The sequence below is a fragment of the Lottia gigantea genome, assembly GCF_000327385.1.
Source record: "Lottia gigantea unplaced genomic scaffold LOTGIsca_22, whole genome shotgun sequence".
Taxonomy (NCBI): domain Eukaryota; kingdom Metazoa; phylum Mollusca; class Gastropoda; family Lottiidae; genus Lottia; species Lottia gigantea.
In genome coordinates this window covers 37172-55179 of record NW_008708555.1, presented here as the reverse complement: position 1 = coordinate 55179, position 18008 = coordinate 37172, and the positions used below count along the sequence as shown (strand labels likewise).

At 33.0% G+C, this 18008-nt stretch overlaps 3 protein-coding genes across 3 annotated transcripts in view; 1 reads left to right on the top strand and 2 right to left on the bottom strand.

Annotated features, from left to right (window-relative positions):
- Positions 1 to 1204: 1204 nt before the first annotated feature.
- On the bottom strand, positions 1205 to 10880 carry LOTGIDRAFT_206312 (hypothetical protein; the record flags this gene model as incomplete). The annotated part of the gene is made up of 4 exons (XM_009054508.1): positions 1205 to 2834; positions 3903 to 4303; positions 6189 to 6543; positions 10674 to 10880. The coding sequence occupies 4 exons, from the start codon at positions 10878 to 10880 to the stop codon at positions 2334 to 2336; spliced, it is 1464 nt and encodes a 487-aa protein (XP_009052756.1). The 3' UTR covers positions 1205 to 2333.
- Positions 10881 to 11012: 132 nt separating this feature from the next.
- On the bottom strand, positions 11013 to 16113 carry LOTGIDRAFT_159792 (hypothetical protein; the record flags this gene model as incomplete). Its single annotated transcript, XM_009054507.1, has 6 exons — positions 11013 to 11624; positions 13321 to 13444; positions 13820 to 13955; positions 14287 to 14408; positions 15016 to 15223; positions 16104 to 16113. Coding segments are annotated over 6 exons (1212 nt in total), but the record flags the coding sequence as incomplete, so codon positions are not given.
- Positions 16114 to 16375: 262 nt separating this feature from the next.
- The window catches only part of LOTGIDRAFT_214550 (hypothetical protein), a gene marked incomplete at its 3' end in the record, with an annotated part of 7218 nt that continues 5585 nt past the window's right edge, over positions 16376 to 18008 (top strand). The window contains exon 1 of the mRNA XM_009054506.1: positions 16376 to 16440. The remainder of the gene's footprint in view (positions 16441 to 18008) is intronic.

The window sequence follows — 18008 nt, the reverse complement described above, 5'->3', positions numbered from 1 at the left end:
AAAATAGCAGAAGACTATCTACCAGCTTTGATAGAAATTGAAGCTTTTGAATATGATGTCAATCAGGTATAGTTCTTTATTTACTGCTCTATGGGTAGAAGGCTTTTTAGGGTTCTGGTGATAAAGTAAGGGCTGTCATTTGATATATCAATAGATCTTAGTTGGTATTGATATATCAATAGATCTTAGTTGGTATTGATATATCAATAGATCTTAGTTGGTATTGATGTATCAATAGATCTTAGTTGGTATTGATGTATCAATAAATCTTAGTTGGTATTGATATATCAATAGATCTTAGTTGGTATTGATATATCAATAGATCTTAGTTGGTATTGATATATCAATAGATCTTAGTTGGTATTGATATATCAATAGATCTTAGTTGGTATTGATATATCAATAGATCTTAGTTGGTATTGATATATCAATAGATCTTAGTTGGTATTGATATATCAATAGATCTTAGTTGGTATTGATATATCAATAAATCTTAGTTGGTATTGATATATCAATAGATCTTAGTTGGTATTGATGTATCAATAGATCTTAGTTGGTATTGATATATCAATAGATCTTAGTTGGTATTGATATATCAATAGATCTTAGTTGGTATTGATATATAATTATGTAAACCAAGTTACCAACTAAACTTTTGATTACAAAGTGGTCTTCCAAACTTCAAATGCTTTTTGAAAATACTGCGAGCATGGATTCACACCTTTTCCATTTTTAGTTGCTTTCGCAGAGGCCCTTAAATGTTTTTGGCTTCTTTTTGAGAAAGTGATGTATTAAATCTCTTATATATTGTTGAATATTTAGAAGCATTGTTTATTATTCCAGGTGGTAGACGAAACATTAGAAGTAGAAAATGATGTAAAACCCCTGAAACTCACAGAGTTGTTGGTAGCGGACCAAACTCCTGCCTCCTCCCCTCAAGCTACAGACCACGATTCCACTGTAACAGAGGTTAAACCAAATAAATGTAATGTTTGTGAAAAGATATTTGAAACCATCGAAGAGTTGTCTACTCATAAACGTTTATATCACGTCAAACGCCATAAATGCCCCCAATGTGATAAAGGATACAAGAAGCCATACGAACTCGTGCAGCATATCGACACCGTGCATAAAAAACTGAAACCTTTTAAATGTGAGATGTGTAATATCTCTTTTAGTTTTAAGCACGGGTTGAAGGCACATCAGCGACGTCACGCCGGTCTCAACAAGTTCCCATGTGAGCATTGTAAAAAATTGTTTTCCTCAAAAGGAAATTTGGATGTGCATTTAAGAATTCATACAGGAGAACGGCCCTATAAATGTGAATACTGTAATCAATCATTTGCTCAGCTAGTCAACAAGAGAGACCATCAGAGAATTCATACAGGTGAGAAACCCTACGAGTGCGAATATTGTTCTAAAAGATTTATCTCCCTTAGTGACAGACATCGCCACGTTAAAATACATGAGAATAAACGAAGTTATAAGTGTCAGTTTTGTGAAAAACAGTTTTCTCAAAGTGCCCATCTCAATAAACATTTAAATCTTCACTTGGATGACATCTAATCATCATATAAGTTGAACTGGAAATATTAAAACAGAACACAGAACCTGAAACATGTTGTTTACAGATTTTCATGCTGTGCTATCTTCAGACAACGTACCAATTTCAGCCAGTGATCTTCATTTAACTGACCAATTTAGCCTACTTCCTTATTGAAGTTGGACAACAAGCGATCTTCAGACAACTGACCTATTTCAGCCTACTTCCCTATGGAAGTTGGACAAGTAGATATCTTCAGACAACTGACCTATTTCAGCTGGCGTTCCTACTGAAGTGTGAAAAGCAGTTTTTGTTCTCATGTCTTGGGGGCCTTAAGGATGGAAAGCTTTTGAGTTTAACACAGGTTACATCTTATGATATTATTTATGTAGGCTTTAGCTCTACTATCAATTGACCTCTAATAATTATAAATACAATTATAAATATTTATATTCTGTTAAATTTATTGTGTTACTTTGTTGATTAAATTTTATGAATACAAAATTCTTTTATATTTAAATCAGCAATACAGGGGCAGAAAGAATACTCTGCTGATGGAAATGTTCGTTAGAATTCTTCTATAGCTATATATAGCTCTTCGCAGAATTAAATACCTTACATGAACTTTCACTTTGACTAAAATATAGCACATGGCAATGATCTGGCCTTTAAATTATAATAAAATCAAATTTTTATTTATATTTATTAAATTTTCTAAATCAACAATCAATCATGAGGTTTTATTTGCACAAGTAACACCCCTTGGTCCAGTTGCTAAGAGTATTTGTAATTATTCAGTAGGTAGTCCAGTAAGTTCAGTGTTAACAATATTCATCTCTTCATATACCACTGGTATATCACTAATCATAACATTAACAGTTGTTATATTGGACGAATCATCAGCTCGTAACTGATCGTGATGACTCTCTTTATGTTTTCGTAACGAACGTCTGTCACAGAATTGTCGATCGCACAAATTACACGAATGTGGTTTCACACCTGTGTGGGTTTGAATATGAAATTTTAACGTGTTGGATTGCCTGAAAAATAACCCACAATGCATACATTGAAAGGGTTTCCCACCATTGTGGATTAACCGATGTCGATTTAGATGAAATTTTCGTCGAAACTCTCGTCCGCAATCGCCACATTGATGAGGTTTTTCTCCTGTATGAATCAACCGGTGCGACATCAACGATACAGTATGACTGAATCCAATTCCACAGAAATCACAGACGTGTGGTTTAACTCCAGTATGAGTATTAATATGATCCAATACATGACTTCGATTCTGAGAATGATAGGAACAACGTCCACACGTAAAATCTGTCAGTCGATTTTTACACTGGATTAATGATCCCACAACCTCTTTTTTATTGGCGCACGATTTACAGAAATAGCTCAATTCCTGGGATACAGGATGCTGGTATCTAAAGAATCGTTTCTTGCTGACTTCAGATTTACTAGTTTCTGATTTTTCACCACAGTGTGCGCATGATCTATACAAACACTCCGCGTGTAATACGCTATGTGCAGGCTCATCTGAAGGTTCGTGAATGGCTTTACGACACACGTTACAGATGTAAGGATAAATCTCAGGTGTGTTCAAGCTCAAGTCGGATTGTTCCTGCTCGATATCTAGATCCAAATCATCAGCATTGATCAAACTTTCATCAGCATCTGATTCTTCTCTTGTCTTTGATTTTCTCTTTGATCTTCTAACCTGGAAAGAGAAAATGAAAGAAATTAATGATATACTCTACTTCAAAGAAGAGCAACGATAATTTGATCACCTTAAATTTGAAGAGGTCATTCATTATTCAGTAGGCCAAATGGTCACTGTTTTTCAGTCACAATGTAATTAAATCATAATAATTTTGTCTTTATAGGGTGAATTGTCCACAGTAATTTGGTCACACTAATAAGGTCTCAAGAATGGATCTATTTAAGAATTTTAAGAGAAAGGCATCAATGTTGGTAAAGAATTGGGAAAGATATCATATTCAGACAAATAGAAGAGATATAATCACATTTTTACTAATAATATTAATAATACTTTCTGTAATTTTTGTGACACTTTTTTACTGGAAAATTTCAAAAATGACTCCCTTTTAGAAACTTATATATGTAGGCAATTTTAAAGAAGCATGTGTGGAAGACTTTCAACTTACTAGGGTTTATTGAATCAGTGAAAATGTTCACTGGATAAATTGATAGGAGTATAATGTTGAATTGGAAAACTAATACAATGTTGCTGACTGGATGATTGAGATGATAGATTAGTACGTCCAGTAGAAACACTAGGTACATCAGATATAAAACTGGAACGATCTTGACTATACATATCATGAGTTTTGACATGTTTTTCCAGTCCTTGTTTTAGAGTAAAAGACTTATCACAGATGTCACATTGCCATTTTCGTTCTCCGGAATGAACCAACATGTGATTGACAAGATGATGGGACTGTCGGAAAAATTTACCACATTCTACGCATTGGAATGGTTTCTGTCCTGAATGAATCAATCTATGACGATTTAGATGTGTTCGATTCATAAACTTTGTATTACAAATATCACATACGCAGGGTTTTTCACCAGTATGTTTACGTCTATGCAGCACCAATACAGAATTTCGAGCAAAACCTTGTCCACAAATTTCACATTGATATGGTCTCTCTCCAGTATGTGTACGAATATGGTCAATCAAATAGTTTTTTCTTAGCGACCAGTTTTTACAAATACCACACTGATATGGATGTTCTTTATATATTTTTTCAAATCGTGCTTTATTCTCATTGCTGTTCGCACATTCGACACACACGAATTGTTTTTCACCATTTTCCATACTACACGTTTTCATGTTCTTCAAATTTAATTGGCCCTTCCTGCAGACGTAACAAATCAAATTGTCCGATTTCGAATCACCATTGTGAATCAACGAATGAATGGCAACCTCTTCTTTAGTGTGGAAGGATTTACGACAAATTTCACAAATAACGTAATTCGGTTCAGACTGTGTTTCTGTGCCTTGTTTTACTGATTTCGCTTTATTGATTTTTGATTTTCTTTTGGAGATTCTCTTTGATTTAGATTTCTTCCCGTCTTTAGTTGAATTATCATCTTCACTTGTATCAGGTGATACAATCCCATCTTCAAAAACACAAAAACCTTCTACTTTCATCTGAAATACACACAAATAAAAGATAAGCACAACCAGATTTCAAAATTAGTTTACAGCATGCTTGGAGACATTGATCAATGGTCCGTTTGTGCTTTTCTTTTTTGTGAATATTTCGAATGAAAATGATCTTATCACGATTCTATTATTTATAGTTATGTTAATAACACATAATAAATGGGCTTTGACTCCCCCACTTTTAGATCTTTAATACCTGTGGCTGTGATATCCCTTGACATTTCTGTGGACCCCATTAGACCCCTTCACCTTATGATTCCTAAAAACGCCACTGTCTCTAGTCACACCCTATAGTTCTTATTCTAGTGAAGTTCAATGCAGTCCTTTTATTCGCAAAAAAAAATCAGAAGAAAAAGCAAAAAGGAATTCAGCAATAAGGATGACATTCTTTTCATGTATATAAACAAGACCATTGCAATGTTTCGCAACATTTTAATTTAATTCAAATATCACAAACTTAAACAATAAACCAGTCATGCTGGAACAAAACATAATATCATTTTTTGATAACTTCAATCTTAACTTTCAATACAGAATCATTAACATTTCAATACTTTAAAGGAATTGTAAAGAGGTTTTCTAAACTCTTTATGTGTATCAGGAACATCAATTCCAATTTTGAGTCAGATGTCTGTGGTTCCTGCAATTCCACTAAAAATAAGTGTTTTGTTTGCTCGCTAATTGCCAAATATGTTTTTATCACAAAAGGCCCTTCGCAATTAGTGACGTCATCAAACACTTAGTTTTAGTGGAATTGCAGAAACTACAGATGTCTGATTGAAATGGTGCAAATTGATGCTATCTCTGTCCGTGATAGAAATAAAAAATGTAGAAATCCTCTTTACAATCACTTTAACTAAAATAACAATAAAACAAAATAAATAACATATATCACAAATATAGGGACTGAATATCTTAAACAGTTGTACTGATTTATACAGCAGTTAAAATTGATGAATGGTTATTTGCAAAACCTTGGATTATATATTCTTAATTCTGATACAAACAGAAATGATCCATCTCAATGATATTATATCAGGTAGAAAGTTTCCTTTTTAACGGCTTTTTTCTAAAAAAAAATCTTTTGACCAAATTTGACTTCTCTATTGCCAAAACTTCATTTGTCTCAAATAGAATTTGTGATCGTGACATCATTGTTTATTCATGAATTTATTAATTGCTGGAATCACATAACAGGGCTCTATTTGCCGGTCATGACTGACAGGGCTGCTCAAATGACCGACAGTCAATATGATCTATCAGACATCAAGTAAAGGCTCATTACCCAAGGAAATAATTCTTGCTGGTGCAAATGGGAACTAAAAGTGTATCAGATACACATACAGAAAGCCTCTTTACTATCCCTTGAACATAATGTTTAATTTAGCAGCAATCCAACATGTTTATTAACAGGTATACCATGAATCTTATATTTATGATTCTGTAGACTTCGTCGTTCAGTAAAAGATTTATCACACTGGTCACAAACATAGGGTTTGGCTCCTGAATGAGTTCGAATGTGGGCCTGAAGAGTGTTAGTTTGAGCGAAACATTTCCCACATTCGTTACATTGGAAGGGTTTTTCTCCTGAATGAGTGCGAATATGTCGACGAAGATGAGCTCCAGTAAAAAACTGTCGTTTGCATTCTTCACAACGGAACGATTTCTGTCCAGCGTGATGTAGTTTATGTCGTTGAAGGGACTGAGGGGCTGTGAAACCACGCCCACATAATTCACATTGGTAGGGTTTTAGTCCTGTATGCTGGTGGATATGATCTTTTAGATGACCCTTACATGAGAACTCCTTTTTACACATTCCACAAATATACGGCAATTTACAACTATCAACGACCGTGTTTCTAATGATATCTATTCGTAAACAAACTCGACATATGATATTACACTCTCCAGATGTCATGTAACATTTCCGAACTTTCGACACTGGTAACGATCGCTGTCCACAAATAACACAATCATGAATATCAACCGATAAACTCTTGTGTGCATGTAGTTTAAACTCCTCAGGGTCGTGGAGTGATTTTCGACAAATTATACAAATTTGGTATCCATCTTCTTCATTCCCTTCCAGATAATTTTTGAGAATTCGTTTTTTTTTCCGAACCTTCTTGACGACTGGACAGTCTTGATTGTTTTCCAAATCTTCAAAATTTATAACCATATCATTGGAATCATCGTCATAGAGATCAGGAAATTCCTCCTGAAACACATACAGAATTCAAAAGTCAGATTTTGTTGTTCCAAAAGATTTATTTTCAAATATTAATTATAACAATATATATATAAACAATAAAGTTAAACAGAATAAAATCTGAACAATTTAAAACTTGACATTAATTGTCTTGTGAACCAAAATCATGAAATATTGTATCACAATGGACTTTACACATAAAATGATGTTTTATGTCTTCTCTTTTGATTGGGCAAAAGATGAGCAATGCCAAGACTGTTGCATACTCCTTTTCAATTTTCACCTGTCAAGTGATTTTAATGCTGCATAACCTCTAGCAAACAGGGCCTTAGGATATTGAACGACTAGAAGCTTCTTCTTTTACTATTTTTCCTCCTTAAAAGCTGTCTTTATAAGGATTGTTCGCCAATATCTTTATGGGAGAGTTTCTTGAAAATATATCTTTCAAATTCTATATGGGGGAGTCTCTTTAAGAATTTGATTGAATTATCAATATAATAAATACTCAATAGAAAAAAAAGAACGAACTGTCAATAATACTGTAACCAATGGTAACATATCAATAATCATATTAGAGTGTCAACATGGGTTATTGAGGGCTTGGTAGGATATATGATCTTTTATTAACACAAATAGACAAAACTTTTATCATATACCTCACTCATTTGGTTTTACACATAATTAGCTTTTCATTCACTTTACTTAAATACTTCTATTATATATATTGACATTGGTGTATTAGGGTGGGATACTTTTACAAACTTAAATCCAACACGAATTTGACACAAAATCAGAGCAGAGAAAGTCTACCATGGCTAGGAGAACAACTTGTACTCTTCAGAAAACAAATTTTAAAAGATGGCGTATAAAACCTTCTAGAATATACTCAGGTGATGTCTAGTGTTCCTATAAACAAATAGCATACATTGATTCCTAAAAATGAATGTTATGATTTAAGCACAAAAAAAGATCAAGTCAAAAGGACAAATTTCCATAATTTACATGATCCCCACTTTAACTTGATAGTACTATTATGGTTTGTAAATTTGTAAAATAATGCCACCTTTGGTCACCTAGATCTATGTACTATGAGCACTTTTTTATATGGTCAATGTGGCATGGAGAATGGCTGATAAAAGTTATTATCTTAAGACTTTAGCAATACAGAATACCACATAGTCATACAGGGATAGAACTTGAAACTTTTGATATCATGTAGCTAAATATTGAAGCATCCACACAGTGTCATTAGGAATAAATATTGAAGTAAGATCCAGAGCAACTCATTGTGGACTCAATGTGATGCAAACAAATAAAAAATCTACCAGTATTTAAGGTGTGAATCAGATCTTTAAGCTGTGTAAACATCATAGATAAAACTAGTATTGTTTATGACAGTTATATCATAGTTAAAGTGAATGTGTACTTTGTGGTATAATGCCAGCTATTATTTAGTTCATCAGCCTTGATAAAGATTTCTGTATGTTAATGAAAGGAGCACTATATCCACAATACTGTTCTTATTGGAAACAATTGCAATTTGCTTAGTGCATTTATAAACATTTCAGAATAAAAAAAAAAAGTGAAAACACAAACTTCAATCCTTGAAAACTTCTCTCTTTAACCCCGACTGAGATAAAAGTATTTGTAAACCAGTAAAATTTAATCTTTTACAACTACTGAATATAATATCTGAATATTACAGGGTTAAATAGTCATAGATTAAACTAGTGTTAAACAGTACATAAAGCTACACCTCAAATATTGGGAGAAAGTCGTTTTGATATTTCAATCACAAGAAGCAGATATCTACAGATATATTTAAGAAAAAATTGTATGGATGTAGGATTAGAAAGTTTGAATCGATATTTGGAAAAGGGAACTTAATCAAATTAAAATATATTCTTCTGAATTGGATTAATCTCTTCTTAAACCCTAGAAAGTTGCAAGTGAATGTGTGATTGTCAAATATCTAGAAATAAACAGAAATAACAAAAACAAAAGTGGAAGTGTCGTCATCAGATGAAAACTGAAGGGAAGAAAAACCTTCAAAATATAGTGATTAGGGTGGTTGAAAGATAACAAGTGACTATTCAACAGCAGGCACTGGTACAAGCAGTGTTCAGAGTATACATACTATTTTTCTAAGATTTGTGAAATTCCAGTAATAAATGAGAAGATGGAAGACATTGAATATTCTGTAGTAAATGAGGATGAACTCCACGAAGATCTTCCAATTATTTATAAAGAATCTTTTAAATCACAATATCCTGTCAAACCATTTCTATTCCAACGTTCTGATTCGGACTGTTTCCATGCCGACTGTCCACCGTTTGTTAAAGAGAACTATAATAAATATGGATGGTATAATTCCGAATCGTTTGTTTTAAAAATGAATCACATACGAAGAAGAAAGTTGATGTTAACAGAAGGAAATATTATTCGTCAAGAGGAGGCCAAAAATAAATTAATCACTGGAAATAAGAAATAATGTTAATTTCAAACATCCATTATTATGTGGATGAAGTCACTTGAGTTTAAGGCATACTAAATCTTTTGGGACACCTGATGCTATCTTTCTAACAAGTTGATATTGTCTATCTGCTAACTTGTATTACATTATTATATTCATTATGAAGGGTTTGAAATAGAGATCTAACTAGTGTGATATCTTTCAACAATTAAGTTGAGTTTTGTAAATATTCATTTGAAAAATAAATTCTGTATATTTTTTGTTTTTTGTTTATTTTACTAATATATGATTATTTATATGCTAGACTTAAACAATTTAAAATGTTCTACTTTTGGCTGTTTTGTTGAACACAGTGTTATACATCAAGTGGTTTATGTCAATTGGAAATAATGCCAATTTAAGCAATGTTCTATAACTGTATTGTGCTAGTGAAAGCAGTGATTTGTTTAAGTTAGCACTGAAACCAGTTTTGCCAGTAGTGAAAAATCACCTTCATGACCTGAGATTTTAACCTAATCGCAGACGACAATTCAAATGAGCTATTAGAGTCTGCTTGCTATTCTGAGCCACCATGGTATACAACTGCGTTTATAAACTTTATGTCTTTTAGGGTTACAGTAACATTAATATTTGCTCAACCAGCTGATGGAGCTTATTCCAAGTTGAAGGTGATCACTATTAACTGGTGAAACAAATATTATGTCTTTTATCTCAACCACAAATTCTGATGTTTCAATTTCTGCCCCATTTACAGAATGGTTCAACCATGCAACCAAGATAACAAAGAAAAAACAAGAAGAAATTCTGATCATCTTTCAAAAACTCTCTCAAAATTCATAAACTTTTATTCAAAGCAAAAAATTTGATCCAATTATAACTTATACACAACATTTTGATGTTTGACCCTCATAAATAATCTTCAAATACACTTTACCCACCACCAATATCAAAAGTCTTGAGTCTGATCAGATCTGATGAGAAATTTTTTGTTTTGTTTTTTGATGAATTTGTGAAAATTTTTAATGCATCAAAACAATCAGTTATCCAAAATTCAAATAATATCCACTTATTATAAAACTCAATCAAAATATCTGTAATATTGTTAAGAATCATGTTTACGTTTGTGTTTTCTCAGACAACTAGCAGATCTAAAAGCCTCACTACAAACATCACAGGCGTATGGTTTCTGATTGGTATGAGTATACATGTGAGAAGTCATGGTGAATTTATCACGGAAACGATCTCCGCAAACCGAGCATTGGTAATTTCTAATGTCCGTGTGAGTCAAAGAATGACGTTTCAATTGGCTCTTACGGCGGAACGCTTTCCCACATTCATGACACGGATGAGGTCTGGAATCGGAGTGAGTAAGAAGATGCCTATCCAGAGAATTTCTCACAGTAAAAGATTTTCCACAAATATCACATACATAAGGTTTCTCTCCAGTATGTTTTCTCATATGATAAGTGAGTTGAGACTTGATGGCAAATCCTCTAGGACAGTGTTCACAATGGAAGGGTAGGTCTAAGGTATGATTCAGCATCATATGTTGTCTGAAATGAGGACTGGTGGCAAATCGTTTCCCACAAACATCACATTCGAAACGTTTCTCTCCAGTATGTAAAACAAGATGAGTTTTCATTTGAGGTTTGAGGCGAAACCTTTTCTCACAAAATGAGCATTTAAAAGGTTTCTCCTGCGTGTGAACTGTATGATGTCGGTCTAGATCAGCTTTACTCATAAAAATTCTATTACAAATTTCACATTTTATCCCTACTCCCTCGTGTATCCTCATATGCTTTATAAAAGAACGTTTTTCAGTGAATGGTTTGTGACAAATATTGCACACAAATTTCACAACTGGTTTTTTAGAATGTTGAATCAAATGAAGTTTGACTTCTGCATCAGTTTTGAACCTATGTCCACAAAGTTTACAAATAAAGGATTCTGACTGTGTATGAACATCACCATGAGAAGTGAACTCTGCTTCATTAGGGAATTGAAGACCACAAATAACACACGCAAATGGAAGTTTCGATGTAGTTTTTGGTTTTTTCAGTTGGACGCTTTCGTTGTATTCTTGGACGGTTATCAATGATTCTATTTTATCCTCGTCAAGTTCACCAACCTGATTTTGTAACCTGTATATTTCTGGGAATGTTAAATTAGTTTGTTCTAAGTCATCATGAATATCTAATATCTCCTGAAACAGACAAATAACAGTTCAGGGTTTGATATTTTTATTTAAAATAGGAAATTTACAATGTGTACAAAGATAAATAGTGCAGAAAGTAATATTAACAAGTTAAGTAAGTAATTGCATGAAAATAAGGATTCAGTCTTATCTTCATCTTATCCTTATCCGGCACGAGTAAGCAAATTAATAAATCCTCTTTTTCCTGATTAAATAATCCTAAGGAGGATTCCGTATCCATAACACATGTCAGCAGCTTGAGATCAGCTGTTGTTAATTAGTTCCAAAATCTTTAGACATTATGTATCTCTTGCCTTCCATGGTACTAATCATTCGCTTACAGAATCACCAGATATTTTGTTAGTTTATATTGCAGACAGAGGGTGGTCAATTCTCAGAATAGTGTTAGAGCGAGAAACACAAAATATTATGTAACTCTTGTGACCACACTATTACAGCAAACATAGTCGTATAATTTTGAAGATAATCTGGTAATGATCAAAAACCAGCAAAAGGATCCCACTTGACCTAGTTGTATATATTTGTGGATAAAGATAATGGCACTAGGACCAGCTGGTGTAAATGATCCTTGAAAACATAAGTTGTTATCCATGTAAAACAATGTTATTTCTTTGTAAGAATGATAAAACCATACTATCATAAACCATCATTTCCACGCTGATAAAAGAGTTTTGAATAAAAATCTGTACAAGAAAGACAATTCCGTCAATCAAAAATCTTGTCCAAAGAAAGGCATAATCAGAAGTAAAGGTAGTATAGTAGTCTGCTTCACTCGACACTATCATATTATTATTTTCACTTATATTCCAACACAAGTTACAGTATGATTCTAGTAAGATCCAGTAAGCAACTTTATTCAAATTTACTTTGGTCAGTTTCAGATATCTTCTTGATCAGTTCTCTAACTCAAACTGATAAACACATCTTTCCTGGTGTAATTTTAGCCTTCGCAGGAAAACCATTCTGTTGTGGTAACTCTTGAAGCGTAATCACTGTATATACCATTCTTTGTTTTGGTGTTTGATTTATTAACAATTCATTCAATTCCAATCCTTTCCGGGTCCTTGGAAAGCAGCACGGTCCAGAGTTTGATCCACAGAAACATTAACTGGGTTCACAGGCAATTTTTCAAGTATGTAAAATGATAAGAAACCCCTAGCCAACCTCACTTTCCGGCAAGCAAAACAAAAAATGGCAAAGAACCAGCAGATAGAAAAGAACCTCAAAGAAGTATCCTTGTGTTAAAAGGCTGGCTCTTTGTTCCCCTTTAAACAATGATGTGGGCACATAAGCGGTTTTTGTTGACGATTTTTGTCGCTGACTAGAGTCTTGTCAGCCAACGGCTGCAGGCACTCGAGGATTGTTTTCCACTATATCGATTATCACGTGCAATTCATGTAATTGAAAGGAAAATGAATCTGATTGGATGATGACACTCTTTCTTGCAGACTATATAACTATTGGAGACAATTATCAAACTGGTTTAATATTATAAATCCTGTCGGTGACATGATAATCTTGTCTTGGAAGCGGAGACACAAGTGATATTTTACTTAAGAATCGAGTCAGCGACACAAATCAGCGACCAAGACTGTTCATGTGCCCACACCATTACAGTAACTAAAAACAGGCTTAAGAAAACACAACTATTACTCCCGAAAATAAAAATAATTCCGGTACCCACCTGATGTTTAGAGAGGAATTCCTGACAATAATCTTTCAATAATTCTGCCGATGTTTCACTGGCAGCCTGATAAAATGTATTACAATTATCAACGTTGACTATTTCTATCATAAAATTCTGACACCTATCAAATACAAACAAATTAATCTCAATTAAAGAGGTTGTAACGCGCATTTCATGTGTATCAGGGCCATTTATGGCTTCTATCTTCATCATTCCAATTTTCAGTAAGATATATGTAGTTCCAGTTATTTATAGAAATGCTATTTTAATTCGTATCAAATTTTCAACGAATAAAATGGATTTTTTTTTTTTGAAAGAATACTATTTTTCTTTTACAATTGTGGGAAACCAGCCAGATACACCTTTGTCATTTAGCTGATAAAACAAACAATATTCACATTCATATTAAACCATCAATTGAAATATTTAAACAGTTTTGAAATTCAATAGTTAAAGTAGAAAAAAAAATTTAAAAAAAAAACTAAGTCTACTCTACCTGATTTGTAATGGTTCTAATTTAAATTTTGTTGATAGTTTTAACATTTCAACTAGATTCTCTTTATTTTCTTCAAACTCTATTTGATCCGTGTAGACCCATTTTAACATGGAATATGCTACATCATATTTAATACCTAGCAACAGTACAAAAAACATCAGAAAATACATTTATATTAGTCTTATATCATAATCTCATTTAATTTGGTTAAATCATATCAGTTATGAAAATGGGATCAGCATGTAATGACTATCCAGTACCCATTTACAGCTTGGTCAACTAGAATAATGAGGAAAGATGACTTATCCAGTACCCATTTACAGCTGGGTCAACTAGAATAATGAGGAAAGATGACTTATTCAATATCCAATAACAGCTTGTTATCCAGTTATCCAGTACCATTTATTCCATTTAAACAAATGAAGTCAAAATTCAAAAACTTTAATAAAACAAATAATTTCCCTTACCTTTAAGATCTAGAACATCGACTTCGTCTAAATCTGGAACATCCCAATCGTTACTGCGGGATAATAAAACTAATTTGTGAACACATAATTCATTTCCATTCTCTAGTAATATCTTTAAATCACTGAAATATTAGAATAGGAACAAGATCTAAGAACTTCTAGATACTGTACAGTGAACTCCCATACTTTGCTCGTTAGTGCAGACTCAAAAAGACTAGGAAAAGCTATTCTGACAAGGAACTTTGTATTGAATGAGTCCTCAATTATAAAGAAAAATTCTACATTTCATAATTTCAAGACTGATACATATAATGATTGTTGTTTTTTTATTTTATATTATAGATTGACTGCTTATCTAGCTGGATCTAGTCATCTTGTGGAAGAAAACTAAAGACTGGATCTTACATAGTCTTTCACTGTCTTACCCTCATCCACAAAGAGATTAGGGTGATTGAAGAGTAACCAGTTACTATTCAATATAAGGCACTGGCACAGGGTTAAAGTTATGTTTACAATAATTGTGATGCTAATATGCAATGAACTAAATCAAAGAAGATCATAACGGCATCATATAAATCTTTTTGGACCTAATAAAGAAATTCATAATACTTATAATCTACAAAGGGTTAACCCTTAATTAACTTAATCATTATTAAGAACAGGACAGTGGAAGAAAACTTGATGGAAGATCAATAAATTGTTATCAGATTTTATCAAGATTGGCCTTACCTATACTGACTACGCCCAAATAAATTAGTGACCACATTCATCAACTGTACAGCGAAATCATTCTCCTTCTGTTTATTAGTCTCTTGTATCTCAGTCTGGTATCTCACTTCTACGTTTGATAAATGTTCCTGTAACTTTTCAAATTCTTCCTTCAACTCTGTTAACTCCTGTTCATAATTCCTGGCCATACCTTCTTCTGGCACTTGTTCTGAAGACAAATTCAAAGAATTTACAAAATTTTAAGAAAGAAACAAACAACAGTAAGCTTACTTTCAAAGGAAAACAACTTGGGTTCACAAAGAATCCTTTCTACCAGCTGGTCCTTGGGAGAAACCTCTTGGCTTTGATCTTCCCAGTGATCCCTACCCATTTACAGCTTGGTCGAGCTATTTGATCGTCATAAACCTAGCCAATGATGTCACGTAAAGAACCAATGCTTTAAGTCCAGTACTAGCTAGATTTGGCCAATAAGTCTAATAACATTTAATGTTACATCTGTAAAAGAGATGAGAGGTACTACCCCTGAAAGTGAGAGGGTTCCCTATCTTTCGTGAAACTGGTACATATCTTTTGGGCCCTCCCTCCCTCCCCTAGAAAACTAGCCTTTTAACTCATCTGTTAAGCTAATAGATAGAGTCATATTTTCTTGAATTAACAGTTTACTAACAAAGCACCAAGTGCCATTGTCCGAATACCGATATCATAACCAAATGGCAAAATATGAAAATATATGATCATTTATTTACCACTTTTATATTCCAGTGATAATGTAGCATGTTGTATATTAAGTGTACTATGAACATTATCATATAATGTAATACTGAAAGTTACTGCCATGCGATGGATCAGGTAAAAAATGTCAAGTGAAGAGAGAGGGGGAAAGTGGTTACGAACTTGCATAGAAACGACAAATTGATAAATAGCAACTGAGGTCGAATTCACTACCGATAGGCAGATCCTCGCAGTCAAAACATTTTGGGCACGACTCTGCACCTACATATCATAAAATCAAATTCATCAGAGTCAGCCTTATGCCATCAATAATCATAAATGCTATTACAGTATTAGGCTTTCGTTCAAGCACTCACCTTCCGCCATTTTAATATAAATCGTACCCAAAAAGGACAAACTGGCTTTGAGAGTTTATTACATAACGTAACCAGTTATTTTTAAAATGATATTTGTTGAGAGAATCCCATACCAAATCTTGTTTTCAACTATATTTACTTTTTCTCTGCTAAATATTCATATATTATAGTATTTTAGCGGTTAATTCAAGATATGAAATGTTTTGGGTACGAAATAAAAATGAATAGATGGAGCTGTTTTCCAAGATGTCAGCCTCCATGAGAGGTCAACAAAAATAAAATAGTTATGTAATGCAATCAAATTATCATTTACAGCTGATGAAATTTCTTCTTAAAAGTATGTCATCATGTGAAATTGAAATCATGTTCTTCACCATATAGCTTGAATATGCTTGCCTCTATGGAATGTAAATTTATTTCATAGGTCTAGGCTACCCGGCCAGAATTTACATCAGTTGAGTCGTCTGTTCACGGCAACCGGTAATGCCAATGACAGTCGGTGCAAAATAACCGAGTGCGAATAGTCCGAGACATGGTATACTCTGACAGCTATTTTTTGACACATTAAGCTGAAAGTTGTTTACAGACTGACTTTGTGTTTTGTTTTCTATGGAAATTAACTGTACATTTTGTGATCTACTAAGACTAAAGCCAAGGTTGAAGCAAATGCTCAATGTTGCAGCTAAATAAATATTAATTACACCAAGTGTATCTCTGGAATGTACCTTTTACGGTTTAACTGTCATCAGTCTGACTGGTTGTGGGTTGATTGTGGTGAACTTTTATAAAGAATATTTATAACAATCCACATCATCTGTCAATCTAGAACTTTTCAACCATTTCACACATTCAGATTTAAAAATAATATCTTATTATGATATCTAGACCTCCTGCTCTTGGTTTGGAATATGTGAAACACTTTGGCAGTGAATTAAAGCCTTGTAATTTAAGTATCCTTCAAAAACCTTTTTTTTTCAATGAAAAAAAGTGATGAAATATTCAACAAAGTACAGAATTTACCGAATGAAAAACTTTCTGCTTTAAGATGTATATTTATATGTATATTTCAATAAAATATGATGAAATATTCAAATTATATATTTTTTTAGCCGAATAAGGTACAGTATAAATGACAAGGTACAGTATAAATGACAAGGTACATATAAATGACAAGGTACAGTATAAATGACAAGGTACAGTATAAATGACAAGGTACAGTATAAATGACAAGGTACAGTATAAATGACAAGGTACAGTATAAATGACAAGGTACAGTATAAATGACAAGGTACAGTATAAATGACAAGGTACAGTATAAATGACAAGGTACAGTATAAATGACAAGGTACAGTATAAATGACAAGGTACAGTATAAATGACAAGGTACAGTATAAATGACAAGGTACAGTATAAATGACAAGGTACAGTATAAATGACAAGGTACAGTATAAATGACAAGGTACAGTATAAATGACAAGGTACAGTATAAATGACAAGGTACAGTATAAATGATAAGGTACAGTATAAATGACAAGGTACAGTATAAATGACAAGGTACAGTATAAATGATAAGGTACAGTATAAATGACAAGGTACAGTATAAATGACAAGGTACAGTATAAATGACAAGGTACAGTATAAATGACAAGGTACAGTATAAATGACAAGGTACAGTATAAATGATAAGGTACAGTATAAATGACAAGGTACAGTATAAATGACAAGGTACAGTATAAATGACAAGGTACAGTATAAATGACAAGGTACAGTATAAATGACAAGGTACAGTATAAATGACAAGGTACAGTATAAATGACAAGGTACAGTATAAATGACGTTCTGTTTTCATAAGATACAGTAAAATGTAATCTCGTTCAAATACTCATTATTTGTCATTTCAGATTG